The sequence below is a fragment of the Dromaius novaehollandiae genome, chromosome 1, assembly GCF_036370855.1.
Source record: "Dromaius novaehollandiae isolate bDroNov1 chromosome 1, bDroNov1.hap1, whole genome shotgun sequence".
Lineage (NCBI taxonomy): Eukaryota > Metazoa > Chordata > Aves > Casuariiformes > Dromaiidae > Dromaius > Dromaius novaehollandiae.
This window is the reverse complement of record NC_088098.1, coordinates 60,147,943-60,160,456: the sequence shown is the minus strand read 5'-3', so window position 1 is coordinate 60,160,456 and position 12,514 is coordinate 60,147,943. Positions and strand designations below refer to the sequence as shown.

At 45.3% G+C, this 12,514-nt stretch overlaps 2 protein-coding genes across 3 annotated transcripts in view; both read left to right on the top strand.

The window, feature by feature from the left end:
* Positions 1 to 1,763: 1,763 nt before the first annotated feature.
* LOC112995039 (protein mono-ADP-ribosyltransferase PARP12-like) lies at positions 1,764 to 12,474 on the top strand. Its single transcript, XM_026119756.2, has 8 exons — positions 1,764 to 1,888; positions 3,849 to 3,981; positions 4,768 to 4,888; positions 6,024 to 6,114; positions 7,305 to 7,383; positions 8,194 to 8,324; positions 10,154 to 10,305; positions 10,815 to 12,474. The coding sequence occupies exons 2-8, from the start codon at positions 3,922 to 3,924 to the stop codon at positions 11,093 to 11,095; spliced, it is 915 nt and encodes a 304-aa protein (XP_025975541.1). The 5' UTR covers positions 1,764 to 1,888; positions 3,849 to 3,921; the 3' UTR covers positions 11,096 to 12,474.
* Positions 11,253 to 12,514, top strand: part of LOC112995040 (protein mono-ADP-ribosyltransferase PARP12-like) — a 31,871-nt gene continuing 30,609 nt past the window's right edge. For both annotated transcript variants that reach the window (XM_064514089.1, XM_064514083.1), the window contains exon 1: positions 11,253 to 11,393. The gene's annotated coding sequence lies outside the window, so the exon portion shown is untranslated. The remainder of the gene's footprint in view (positions 11,394 to 12,514) is intronic.

The window sequence follows — 12,514 nt, the reverse complement described above, 5'->3', positions numbered from 1 at the left end:
TGTGTGTCTGCAGAAACCCCCATGGAGAGGGTGAAACATTGCTTTTTTGTTCATTTGTTTCCTCTGAGGAGAAAAATGAAAGGGGGCTGAAATTTGTGAGGAAAAGTCAGTAATCTTGCTTCCTGGATCACAGTTTGTTTATACATGATGAATCATTTGATAAATGCAGGGAAACCATGCTCCGGTGCTTCTGCTGACTGTGCAGTAAAATGATCTTGCGGGATACAGAATATTTGTTCAAAGGCTTTTCAGACGCTGGAAATGCGGACAGCTATAGTACCTCTGTTATGCTGACAGTAGAAATCAGAGGTTCAGCAGAAGCCACCGCCACAGTTCTTGATGCAGTTGAAAGTGATAAAAAATACGCTCAGAAGGTATCGGTTTACAGCGAATTCAGCCTCCAGTTGGTGGCAACTTGTTTGTTTGTAGGGAGGATGGTATGTTGCTCCCAGCAAAGCTATGCAAACATTTTCCTCCAAGCCAGAGCGTTTTTTCCTAGAACTGTTATCTTATATCTCCTGATGCTCTTGGCTTCAGATCAGGAGAGTTTTTTACTAGAGTTCACATATGCAAAAATAAACCTGCAGGATCTGATTCTATAAATCTCATCAGTCAGAGATGCATAAAAGTTGTGTGACTGTGGAGATGAGAGCCAGCTATTACAGGGGAGGTCAAAAGTCAGTCAAAAGAGGCCAGATGGGGAAGAAATAGAAAGTTCAGCTTCATAATCACACTTGTGTGGGTTTTTTATACCGTGTCTACAAAACGTGCTCAGAATGGTAGTCCTTCCAGAAACTCAGACAGAGCACTACTGAGCTGGTCTGACTAGATCATCAGGAAATAAAACTGCTCTGGACAGTTCAACTGCACATAATATGAAGGAAAAAAACATCTGAACAGGTCTGTGCATCTTAACAGGTTTATGTGGTTAATACTGCTTGACATATCACTAAGCTTACGCTTCAGAGCTCTGCCAGGAGCCTGCCAGCCTCTTGAACTCACAGGCTAGAGATCAGACTGGCAAAGCTCCTCACCTCTCTTCGATTTCAGTTGAAAAAAATGGAGAGGAGGCTCAGATTTCAAGGTAAAGGAATAAAAATACCCTCGATAGCACAGAGCTTTGTCTGGGCTAGCTTTCCCTGCCCTGCAGAGCTCTGCAGTTAGATGGCTTTCAGCTGGTTTGGGTCGCTCTATGCCGTGCTGCAGACTGCAAAACCCCCTCAAAAATGCAATAACCAACATAAAGAACACATGTGAAGTATGCATCCACTTTCTGCGCTGAGGTTAAAGGTTCACTTTGTTAGGAAATAACAGATTTTGGCTTCAAAGGAATGAAGTTTAGTAGAAGATGCTCCTGGCAGGAATCTCAAAAGGAAAAGGCCTGGGATTTTCCTGCCCACTTGAAAGACGGGAGGAACCGGAGCAAGATAACTGTTGGTGCACCGGTAGAAGAAATCAAGTGATGGGGACAAACTATGCTGGTTCATAGGAATGTTGATTTTACTGATGCATCTGCCTAAGCTGTCAGCCTGCCTGTCCTTTCTGCTCACATCTGGCACGTGCCTGTGCGTCTATGTCAAGAACCAGAAGGAAATGTTGCTTAGCTTTGTTTCCTAAGCGGTAGTGGCTAGTGGAAAGGCATCCAGGACGCCTCACAGAGAGACACTTTGCAAGAGAGAACAACACACAGACTTGTAGTTAGGAGTTCAGGTGAAGCTCTGACAGGCTGGTTATATTTCATTTCCGAAGGCCATAACGTACACGGGGGGCGGGGCGTGGGCTTTCCACGTTGGAGCTAGGGTTAAGAGGGCTCCTCTGACTCGCACACACGTGACTGCTACCCCAAGCTCCCGAAGATGGTGGCTGGGCAGCCCTACGCCGGGGCTCTGTGAGTAGACAAGCCCAGGGAGGTGGCGGGTGCCGGGCTCTGACGGGAAGTTAAGCTGGGAGGGGAGGGCAGTGAGGGGGGAAATAGGAAGCAGGAGTTTGTGGTTTGCGGACTTTGATTTAAGGTCTGCTGGAAGGACACCTGCTTGCGGTTAGCAATACCGTAAGCGGCATTTCTTTCATTAATTCTTACTTTGTTCCTCCATGTGAAATAGAGAGCGTGTAAGGGAAAGCGTGGCTTTTTACGTGTCTCTATGGAGAAATGAAGGACAAATTTACAGGAGAGCTTTCAGTTCCACAAGACCAGATAGTGAATCTTTAGTAAGAGGTGAAGGACACTGCGTGTCCCACCAGTGAAATATTTCTGCTGCTTTATTAAGTCTCTTTATTAAGAGTTTGTATTTTTCCAAGAAAATACAACTTCAGCAGCACTCTGCTGCTTCACCTCTTTTTCCTTTCGGTTGGAGGTAGTTGGTGAGTGGAAAAAACCCTGAGGAAAGCCGAAACGCTAGCAAGTGAAAGTGAAAGCAGCACTTACTTCATGGTTTTGGAAAGCAAATGGGATCAGGGCAGACAGGGAGCATTGTTTCTTGGCAGAGTTTTAGCGTGGATCTGTGGAGTGGGGAGAGAGGGAACAGGGATGGAGGAAAACCGGGGAGAAAAGCTGCCTGGAAACTTCACGTGACTTTCTCCAACGTGCCCCCACTTTCTTTTCTGACCACCCCCAACCCCCAAACCCACACCCAGTCTCGCAAAGCTTCACATGCTTCTGCCACGGCAGCAGGGTACTGCTGTGTATGGAGGGGGGGAAAGGGTGGCAGAATTCAACAAAAACAACTGCTGAGACTCTAGGATCTCACGAAACTCCTGCAATGGGATTTGAAAGAAAGCAAATTGGGAGCATTTTTCTAGGAATGGGCCTGACTGGTGTTACTGTGTACAAAGAGCAACGGCAGCCTGGAAGAAAGAGAAGGAGCTAGCTAAAGGGCTGCGAAGGAAACCCGGTCCTTCGTTACTGATTGCTGAAACCCAGGCGGCTGCCAGGCCTTTGTGTGTGTGAACCTTTGTACCGTAACAGCCTCTAAACGGGAACACCTCCTATTATGCTTACCTACTACCCCTGATTAGCCTGCTGAATATGGATGAGACCTACCAAAGCACCGTGGGGTGTCAAAGCCGGATAAATGAATGATCATTTCCAGCTGCCATTTGAATAATGCATTTGGATTTTTCGGGCAGCTCTGAATGGCTCAGCCACAGACCCTTGCAAACTCGCGCTACAGGCAGGAGGGCAGGTCTCGTCTCAGCTGTTTGTGCCCCACAATAAGGTGAAATTGCAGGAGTAGCAACGTGGTGAGATGCAGAGAGAAATGCTGGTTGGGGGTCTGAAACTGGGACAATGAAGGGAGGGAGAAGCACAGCCACAATGAGCAAAGCAAAATCCTCTGAATGTGAGTCATTGGTGCCTGTTTCTGCTTCTTGTCTCTGGAGGTGATGTGTCTCAGGGACAGAGTGCAGGGCTTGGCCTTGGCTGGTAAGTGATTTGTTCCCCACTCTGCTAGAGGCTTGCTGAGTAACTGTGAGCAGCTGCTTTGCTCTCTCGATCAGTGAGAGAGTGGTGATGCTGTCCGTGCCCTCTGAAAGCACCCTGACTTCTGTGGCTGAGCGTGCATCGCATAAAAGCCAAGTCTTACTGCTGTTAGGTAGATGGCACCTTTGGCCTTTGTGTAACAAACTGAGTTCATTGTGCCAGTTGTATTTTCTTCGAAAAATATATTTTAGGGAAAAATGGTGGCCATGGTCCAAACTACAGAACTGGTCACAGTTGAACTCTGATCACAAACCAGACGGTACTCCTTTTCTGGGAAGTGATTTGAGTTCTGATCTCACCAGGGATAGCAAACAGCCTGACAACTTTGGAAAAGACCAGTACTGAGCCTGGATTTCTCTCTCAATATTAGGCTTGAAGAAGCCAGAAGCTGATCAGCTCTTCTGTCCCGGTGGTATCCTTAGACTCACCTGTCTACTCTCATAATGGCGTGTGCCTGGTATTGGCTTGATGATTTTGGGCAGTGGATTGAGTATGGCAAACAGGTAAGAGCCATTGTGCTGATGCCAAATGACGGCTCATTTAGCCATCTTTGGAGAATTATTTAGGGCACATTGTTCTACAGTTGGTATCTTTTACATAAATCATGGGTGTCCTCTTCTGATGCCCCAGTGGAATTGTCTTATTAATAGTCCCTCAAAGCAGTGCTGATACTCAATGAAAGCTTTCAGAAGACTACCTTTGAAAACTGTTGTATTTTCCAGAAGTGACTGAAGTCTTTTAATTGAAGCTAACCACATGGACTGAACAGTTCTTGCTGTTGCTGCTAGCAGCTGTTCTCTGTGGTGGATACCCCTATGACCCCAAAGAGCAAAATGATTGCAGTCTTAGAGATTAGTTCAAAATGGCATCCTGTTCTTGACCTGGGGCCTTCACACCCCTATTCTCTCTTCTTGATACGGCTATCTGCCTAGCTGTATTACATCTCCCATGGAGGCTCCTGTGTTGTGTTGTGTCTCCCATTAAGAAGGCTGAAGTGGTGCCATACAGGAGTTATAGCATCCCCAGAGAGCACTGAGCAGAAGGTAGCAAGGTAGCTAAACTGTGGGTCCTGAGAGGGATGGTGGTAAAGTTTTGAATAAAGATAGTTTGGTATCTTGGGTGCTTTTGGCATTATATTGAATGGTTGCACCTCCTGCAGAAACTTCATTTAACAAAGTCATCTAATAAAAAGGGAAGAGGTTATGGGGGAAACACTGATGTGGGCCTGCAGTGTCACCTCAACCAAAGACCAGTTTCTAACAGGTATAATTTCTTTGTTCTTTTTATAGCATCCGGATCATTGCTCAGCCACAGTAACATCTGCAGATCTGGAGAAGGCATTTTTAGCTAATCAGAAAGGCACTCTGTTGTTCAGGGCTGGTTCTCAGCAATATGAGATAAACTTTGAAGGTGAAGTATCTCTTAATATAAAGTCCATTACACAGTGTAGCTGACTCTAAGGTAGCATCCTTCATGCACACAATTGTCACCCCATGTCTGGATTTCTTTGAACATGTCTTTTTCCTTCAGTAAGTGTTGTCTGAGCAGAACATGAAAATTACATGCATTTTTCTGCAATTTTGACGTACCCTGCTCAAGTTTCTAGACTTGTCCATCTATAGTCAAAAAAGCATCTTTGGCAATGCTGTGTATTCAGAACAAGAACAGAGAGTAAACTCTTCATGGCATCTCGCTTATGCATCATGGCTTATACAAGCAAAAAGGGGAAATGAGAAAGAAAAAAATAAAAAACCCTGAAATGTCAAATGGTGAAGAAATGAGCCTGGTAGACATTCTTGCAGATTAGTTATAGGGAGAGAAAACACATAGCACAGCAAAGTAAAAAATAAGGGTTGTTTCCACAGAAAAGGAAGAGGAAATTGAGAAATGCTTTTCTGTTTCTAATTTATTCAAAATTTATTTAACCATCGTAAAATTAATTTTAGTTTTCCGAAGTTTAGATATATTCGCTGGTATGAATAAAGAGAGTGATGTTTAAAACAGGAAACAATAGATAACTAGCCATGTCACACAGTACGTGCTCTGTGATATTATTACAGGGCCAAAAAGAAAGGACTGCCTTTTTGCACCCAAGTGACAGTCCTGTACTGCCAAGAAAGATAGATTTATGACTTCTGTCATATCAAAAATACTTCTGTCCTGTAAGTCAGACATCAGATACAGTTTTCTCTGGCCAACAGCCTGGATGTGAATAGCAGCTCCTGGAGGTAAACTCAGCCCTGTGCAGAAGTAATTGGGGTTTTGCCTGTGCTAGCAGTTATCCTCATCTCCTCCAAAGTGGAAAGAAAAAAGAAACATCCTGTGAGTTTTCAGTTGGACCTTGCTGATCTCCAAGCAGACATAGCACAAGTGGAAATTGCCTCAAACTATGAAGCATGGGGTGGGGTGGAAGTGGTAGAAGGATCATTGCCTTTCAGTATTCAGGGCTACCTTCCTTTTTTTTCTTCTATTTTTTTTAACACGTAGAAATCTGGCCCTGACAATAAATTGCCTAATTATTGAGTCAGCATGTTTTTATTTCAAGACATGGTCCAAAGAAATTTGCTCTATGAAACTCGAAGAAAAGTTGTCCGATTACCAAGCTTTCTGTCTTCTGGAAGTAGACAAGAGAGAAGGTACCGTATGTTAATTATTTAATAACATCTCTAGATGACAGTGCCTTTTTACTGAGAAGTTTTTCCTACCTCATTAGAATTCTTTTTCAGATTTCTTAAATTCATTTCTAGACACCTTTTGGTGACTGGTTTAATGTCAAGTTTTGCTATGATAGTATTTGTAAGCTATTGCAACAACTCTGTGAAATGTGCTTGGGGGATGTTTTGCAGCAGTTTCTGGAAGCCATGGGAGACCCCTAGAGTAGATTTGTTTCCTCTGCAAGAGCAAGGTCACATAGGGCTGACCGTAGGGGAGTTTTTAGTCCTTGATTTATGCCCTAACAGTGCTAAACCATGCAAGGAGTAGAAGAAAGGGACTGCTTGTCCCAAGAACTCTGGAGCAGATAGATGCCATCTCTCAGAAAGCAGAGAATAAAATAAAATGCAGAAGCAAATTCCCCTAAATAAAATGAACTGGATGCATTTATTTGGGATACTCTTGTCATATTGCTTTTTAAAGGAAGTTCAGCTTGACAGAATTGAACATACCTACTATAACAAGCTAGTTGTGCTACTGACTGATTTTAAAAAGTGCCTTCTTGGGCTTCAGAAACTCACCAGCAGACAGAATGTTTGAAGCCAACTGTTTGGCTGATTTAAAGAAAAAACAAACCCATGCGTCTGTATGGATGCTAATGCTGCTATAATTTGGGGCAAAACATTCATGCCAGGAGGGCTATTAAGGACTTGTCCTGGAAGTTGTTAAGCACGTGGTTACTGGTACAGCAGCACCTGGAGGCACAATTGTCCATGCAAGGCTTCCTGTACGTCCATCTGACTGGCTGGTCTGGGAGGCTGGTAGAGGCAGACCACAGATCTGACCAGCTATTTAAAGATGAGGGAGTTGGAGGGAGAGGGCTCACCTTCCAGTTTCCTAGAGGTTCAAGCAACTAGAATGGAAGTTATCTGGGATCAGTTGTATAAACCATCTCACTCCAAGCCTGTGTTACTTCCTGACCAAAGCTGTCCTACCAGTGTCTTCACCTGGCAAGAAACACTTTAGTGCCACTAGAATATCTATGGCAACCTAGCTGGAGACAGGGCGAACTGTTATGTGGAGTGTAAAAATCTCAGACATGCCTGAAGCCTGACGTAGAGCCATCTTGGTTAGAAGTATCATGGACTGACTTGCTCCTTTTTCTTCTTTGCAGCCAATTATACACAACTCTGACGTGTTCTCCCTATCCTCCAGAATGGGACCAATCTGCACTGCCTGATATAGGGTACAAGGTACATCTTTTTACCTCTCCAATATGCAGGGTGAGCTGCATCCTGTACTAATTCTTCTGAGAAGTAAACTATATGAAACATGATGCTCAGCTCCGAAGGCTAAGGCTTTTGAGATATGCCCAGCTTTTAAACCTGTCTTATAAAATATAGAGCTCTGAGAAGAAATAAGGCTGAATAATTCAACATTCAGAATAGGCCTGTGTCTCCTGGGAGACTTTCTGAGACCCCCTGCGTATAGTACACAGCGATAAGGATGACCTTTTGGTCATTGATGGTTTGAGCTCTCCTTTGTGTTTTCCCAAGGCACCTGATCCTCTCATAGACTGGGTGAATTGCATATTAAAGGGTGTTCCAAGTATTTTCCTCAGTATCTTTGAGGCAAAATGGCATTTGCTGTAGTAAAACTAGATTCCTGTAGGGAAGCTAATGCAGGAGGAGCTAGGATGTCAAATTAAAGTGAAGTAGACAGTCACTGTTCTCCACCTTGAATGCTGTTGTGCATTTCTGATCTAGGTTACTCTGAAGTAAAAGTAGTCTAGGTGCAGAAGTGTGTCCACCGAAGGAAGCTAGTATGGAGAAGCATTTGTTTCCTTGTGCAGCCAGCCCTCAGTATCTGTGTTTGAAACATGAGAAGTAGGAGTGAAGGAGGGGAGATGGTGGTTAACTGGTGAAGACAGGAAAAACTTGTGAATATAATGGCAGGGCTTTTACTCTAATGGGATGAGGTTGATGAATCCTTTGGAAGGACTGGTATGAATTAGTACTGGAAAACCTTTGATGGTTTATTTTTTGTATGTTTAAAAATTTCAGTTGGTAGAGCTCAGTTACACTTCCAGTGAATATAGAAAAATTGAGAGGCTGTTTGAGAGGACAATGAAAGATTACAGCATCCACAGACTGCAGAGGATCCAGAACCCAGCACTTTGGCAAGTTTTTCAGTGGTTTGTATCCCTTTTGTTTTGTTATTCTGATGGCAACAAAGCACTGATGGTTCCTGGCATATTCTCCTCCACAGGTTGTGTTTGCCAGATCGGGTGGCCTGACAGAGGTGAGATTGTCTCAGCTCCATGTCCCCAGGTCTGCCCAGTAGCAAGGCGGAGCATGTATTTCTAGCAGGCGTATGTACAAAACATATACATGTACACATGGCCGGGCATACAGTTCAACACAGGCAGAAAGCACAGCACTCACAAATGCAAACAGCACCAGTAGCCTCATCCTGTTGCCCTCTCTGGCTGATCAGGATAAAGGCCTGTTAGTGGGGAATATATATATATATATATATATGTATACAGCATGGCCTTAGACACTTAATCTAACCAGTTGCTGGCCCCTGGCCCCTTGGTGTCCTCAGCTGTGTCACACACATGCAAATAGGTCTCTCAGGCAACCTCCAGACCTTGCAGTCTCTCCTGTAGTTGGTCAGTACCTCCTGGTCCCTCCAATAGCCAGCTCTCAGACCCTCTGGTCTCTCCAGTATCTGGCCCAGACTTATGGCCACTTTGATGCCTGGCTGCCAGGCTCCTTATCCTGCTCACCGGCTAGCCTGTGCTTGAAAGTTGCTAGTGATCACACGCTGACATACGTATCATCACTCACTCAGCTGCTGGTGCCACAGACACACAGCCCCTGTGACCCTTGGTGTCCCACTCCAGTTGCTGGTATGTAGCCCTCCGTACACACACGTGCGCACAGAATGGAGAGTCTCCCCAGACACAGAGAAATAGTTAGAAATGGAGTTTAAGGAGGAGACAGGACAGATGGGGGTGATCAGCTGTAGGGCATGGCCAGAGAAGCGAACTGACCAGCGGCATGTTTGCATGAGACTGCCCCCTTTTATCCCCTCATCCCTCAATTTTCCCATGCTTGTTCCTCCCCAAAACACCGTGGTACCTCCCTTTCCCCTCTATGGTCCTTCCCCATAACATCCCTTAAGAAGTCTTGTGCAATCCCCAAATGTTCTTTCCCTGCACCTCATAATGAGTCCTGCACGCCAAGGTAGTGACCCCCCCTCAGTCTGTAAGGTGACGTGCAGAGCCTCTCCCCTTGGCTTATGGTGCAGGGTGTCCCCCTGGCCCATGGGCTGATGGCTCCCCTGGGACAACCCAGAGAGGGGCTGGGGCAGGGGCTCATTTCTCTGACAAGGTTATCGGGGTCCTCACCCATCACTGTTCCTCTGTGCTCCTTTGTGTGCATAGGGATGAGCCTTTAATCACATCGCCTAACAGGTTGTATGTGTGGTTCTTACTAATGTTACTCAAAAAGAAGCTTCTTTTCCCGTTAGCTGTGGCTATGACTGAGCTGTGTTTTTTCACATTTGTTGTTGTTATTTCTTAGTCCCTTCCACACTGGATATTTTAAAAGTTGGGAACTTTTGTGATAGAGGTATGGATAGAGATTATAAAATCATTTGTATTAAATGATCTCATGACTTGTGACTTCATACAACTTTGTTTTACAAACTATGTTTATGCACTCAGGATTTACATAACCTGGGAACTGACCAATGCACAGTCAAGAGATGTTTGTCTTTTTATTCTCTAATATGGGAAGAAATTGTGGGTGAGATGGTCTGTAATGATGCTGAGATCTTTCTGTTGTCTGGAAAGAGCCAGCTGTGCAGTGGTACCAACGCAGTGCAAAGCATGCAGTAAACCCACCAAGAGTGGTTTGTGCCACTGTTCTTCTGCGTATCAAAAGTAGGAGGAGTTGGGTCTGGAAATTGTCCTTATTTGAACCAGAATAATTTATCTTTCATTTTTGCCCCTAGGCAGAAGGAGCAGATGAAGAAGGTCAAGAAATCAAGATGGGTGGACGAGCGGCTCCTGTTCCATGGCACGAGCCCATCCCACCTGGCTGCCATCTGTGAGCAGAATTTCGACTGGCGGGTCTGCGGGGCTCATGGGACACTATATGGAAAAGGTGCGAGGGCAAGAGCTTCAGGGCAGCCCCAGCCATGGCGGGAAGGCAGAAGAGGCTCCCTGAGGGACAGTGGGTGAAGCGTGCTGAGGCAGGATCTCTGCTGGCCCCCCAGTAGTGCAGGCTGCCAATGCTGGCCAGGACTGTGGGTCATTGCGAGGGGACTGACTGGCGCCGACACCACACTCCTGTCCATCTGCCTCTGTGCATCCATTGCAGATGGTGTCAGCAACAACCGTGCTTCTGATGGGGCTGGAAACACCCCTCCTTGCCTCAGGTGCCTGCTGTTAAGCAGAGCTTTTGGTCAGGTAGGGCTGCGAGGTGGATGGTGAAAAGTGTCCAGCATCTGCTGGTGGTTTAAAATCAGCCGATGTGGGAACACCTGGCAAAGCTGTGTTTAGAGCTTTGTGGGGTAGGTGCTTGCTGACTTGTTGGTTGTCAAAGTGCCAATAGCAGCCGTTTGCTGCTTTGCTTACTGTGTTTTCTTACTTGTGCCTTTTTGTGCTCCCTAGGAAGCTACTTTGCCAGAGATGCCAGTTATTCTCATCAATACTGCCCATCCAGCACTGGTCACCAGCGCATGTTTGTAGCTCACGTTCTTGTTGGAGACTTTGTCCAGGGAAACTCGGAATACCTTCGCCCTCCATCCAGACCTGGGAATGCAAATAGGCTCTATGACAGCTGTGTGGATGATCCAGAGGATCCTTCCATCTTTGTCATCTTTGAGAAGCATCAGATTTACCCTGCCTATGTTTTGGAGTATAGCAGAGCGTCCAGGTGTATGATCCTGTAAAGAATGGCAGAATCTTCTTTGAACTGACTCTGAGATACTTTTATAAAACTCTTTTTTAATGTATACACAATTTTAGTACTTGCTATATATAGCAAAATTTTCTTTGAGATGCTATAGAACATTTTGTAATGGAATGAACAAAGATCAATCCCCTGAAGGATTTTTGGACATAGTTTGTTTGGCTGGGGCTATTCTGCCCACTGGAAGTGCTACATTTTAACTTCTACCTTATTGTCTAGCCTGGGATGGGGCTGATGTGCTGAAGGGAGACTGGGCGGGAAATGCAGAAGGAAGAAAGGTAAAAGTATCTACACCATGGTGTACAAACAGAGGGTCATAACGTGCTGTTCCAGTAAATGGCATTAACTTCCCACATCCTGGAAACCTAATAATTAACAGTGGGGGTGAAGTTTGCTATGTTTGCTGATCACATTGCTGTCAGCACTGCTTACCCTGTTCTGCACTGAGTCTGCCCATCCCGCTGATGATGCCGTACCCAAGTGTCAGTGTCCTCGCCCTGTCACCACAGGGTGACTCTCTGTCCCACAGCAGAGCTTCCTCAGGTTTAGGTCAAGCAAACCAGAGATATTCCAGCTGCTGAAGTTAGACCCTCACAAGGCCATATGATGAGTAGGGAGAAAGTCTGCAATGAACTGAGTAACAACCCACAGTGGGGCTCTGCTTGGACTGCAGAGCCAGCACTTGGACGAGTGACTCAGGAGAAAACATAGCCTTGTGAGGGATGACCGGCAGCACAGCCACCCAACAGGCTGAAGTTGTTGGTGGGTTATTTTAAATGGCTATTCAGTCACCTGGCACTTCTCCAGGTGATTCAGAAGCATCTCAGCTGTGTGTGCTCTGGCTGGGATGGATGAGGAGGGCTTGGATGACAGACAATACTTCAAACCTGGGGGATGACTGATAGAGTGGAAACCAAAATTAATGGTTTATTTTAAAACAGCCTTGTTGTAAACTGTTGCAGTTCCGCAAATAACACACAAGTGGCTCAGTTGTCCATGCCATGAGTGGAAGGAATCAAGAGCACGGATGTGTGTAGGATCTCATCAGCTTTCCTAAATCCTGCTATCTTCAGACACAGTCAGTGCCCTTGAAAATGTCAGAAATGCAGCTGTCTGCAATGAGTTCTGTAGCTGCCATATTTAGTGCATGTCCATGTCCCATCTCTTCTGTGGGGAGCTGGATGAATTACAGCGGGAACCTGAAGGTGGTTCTTGTGCAAATTAGTGATCTAGTCTTGTCAGTCACATATAAGCAGAGAGCTTTCAGTGTCATCAAGAAGTAAAGGTGAAAGTCATGTAAATGTACTTCTTTCTGAATACAGTATTTCTTTATGGAAAGAAAGCAAATAGTGGCAACTTGTCTACCTCGCATCATTCTCAATAAGGAAAGAAGTGTACA

What these genes read in the sequence shown, in the direction of transcription:
- LOC112995039 (XM_026119756.2), top strand. Translation starts at nt 3,922, where the DNA reads ATGGCGTGTGCCTGGTATTGGCTTGATGATTTTGGGCAGTGGATTGAG. An exon ending in GGATTGAGTATGGCAAACAG is followed by an intron (nt 3,982 to 4,767) that starts GTAAGAGCCATT and finishes TTCTTTTTATAG; the next exon opens with CATCCGGATCATTGCTCAGC. An exon ending in ATATGAGATAAACTTTGAAG is followed by an intron (nt 4,889 to 6,023) that starts GTGAAGTATCTC and finishes TTTTATTTCAAG; the next exon opens with ACATGGTCCAAAGAAATTTG.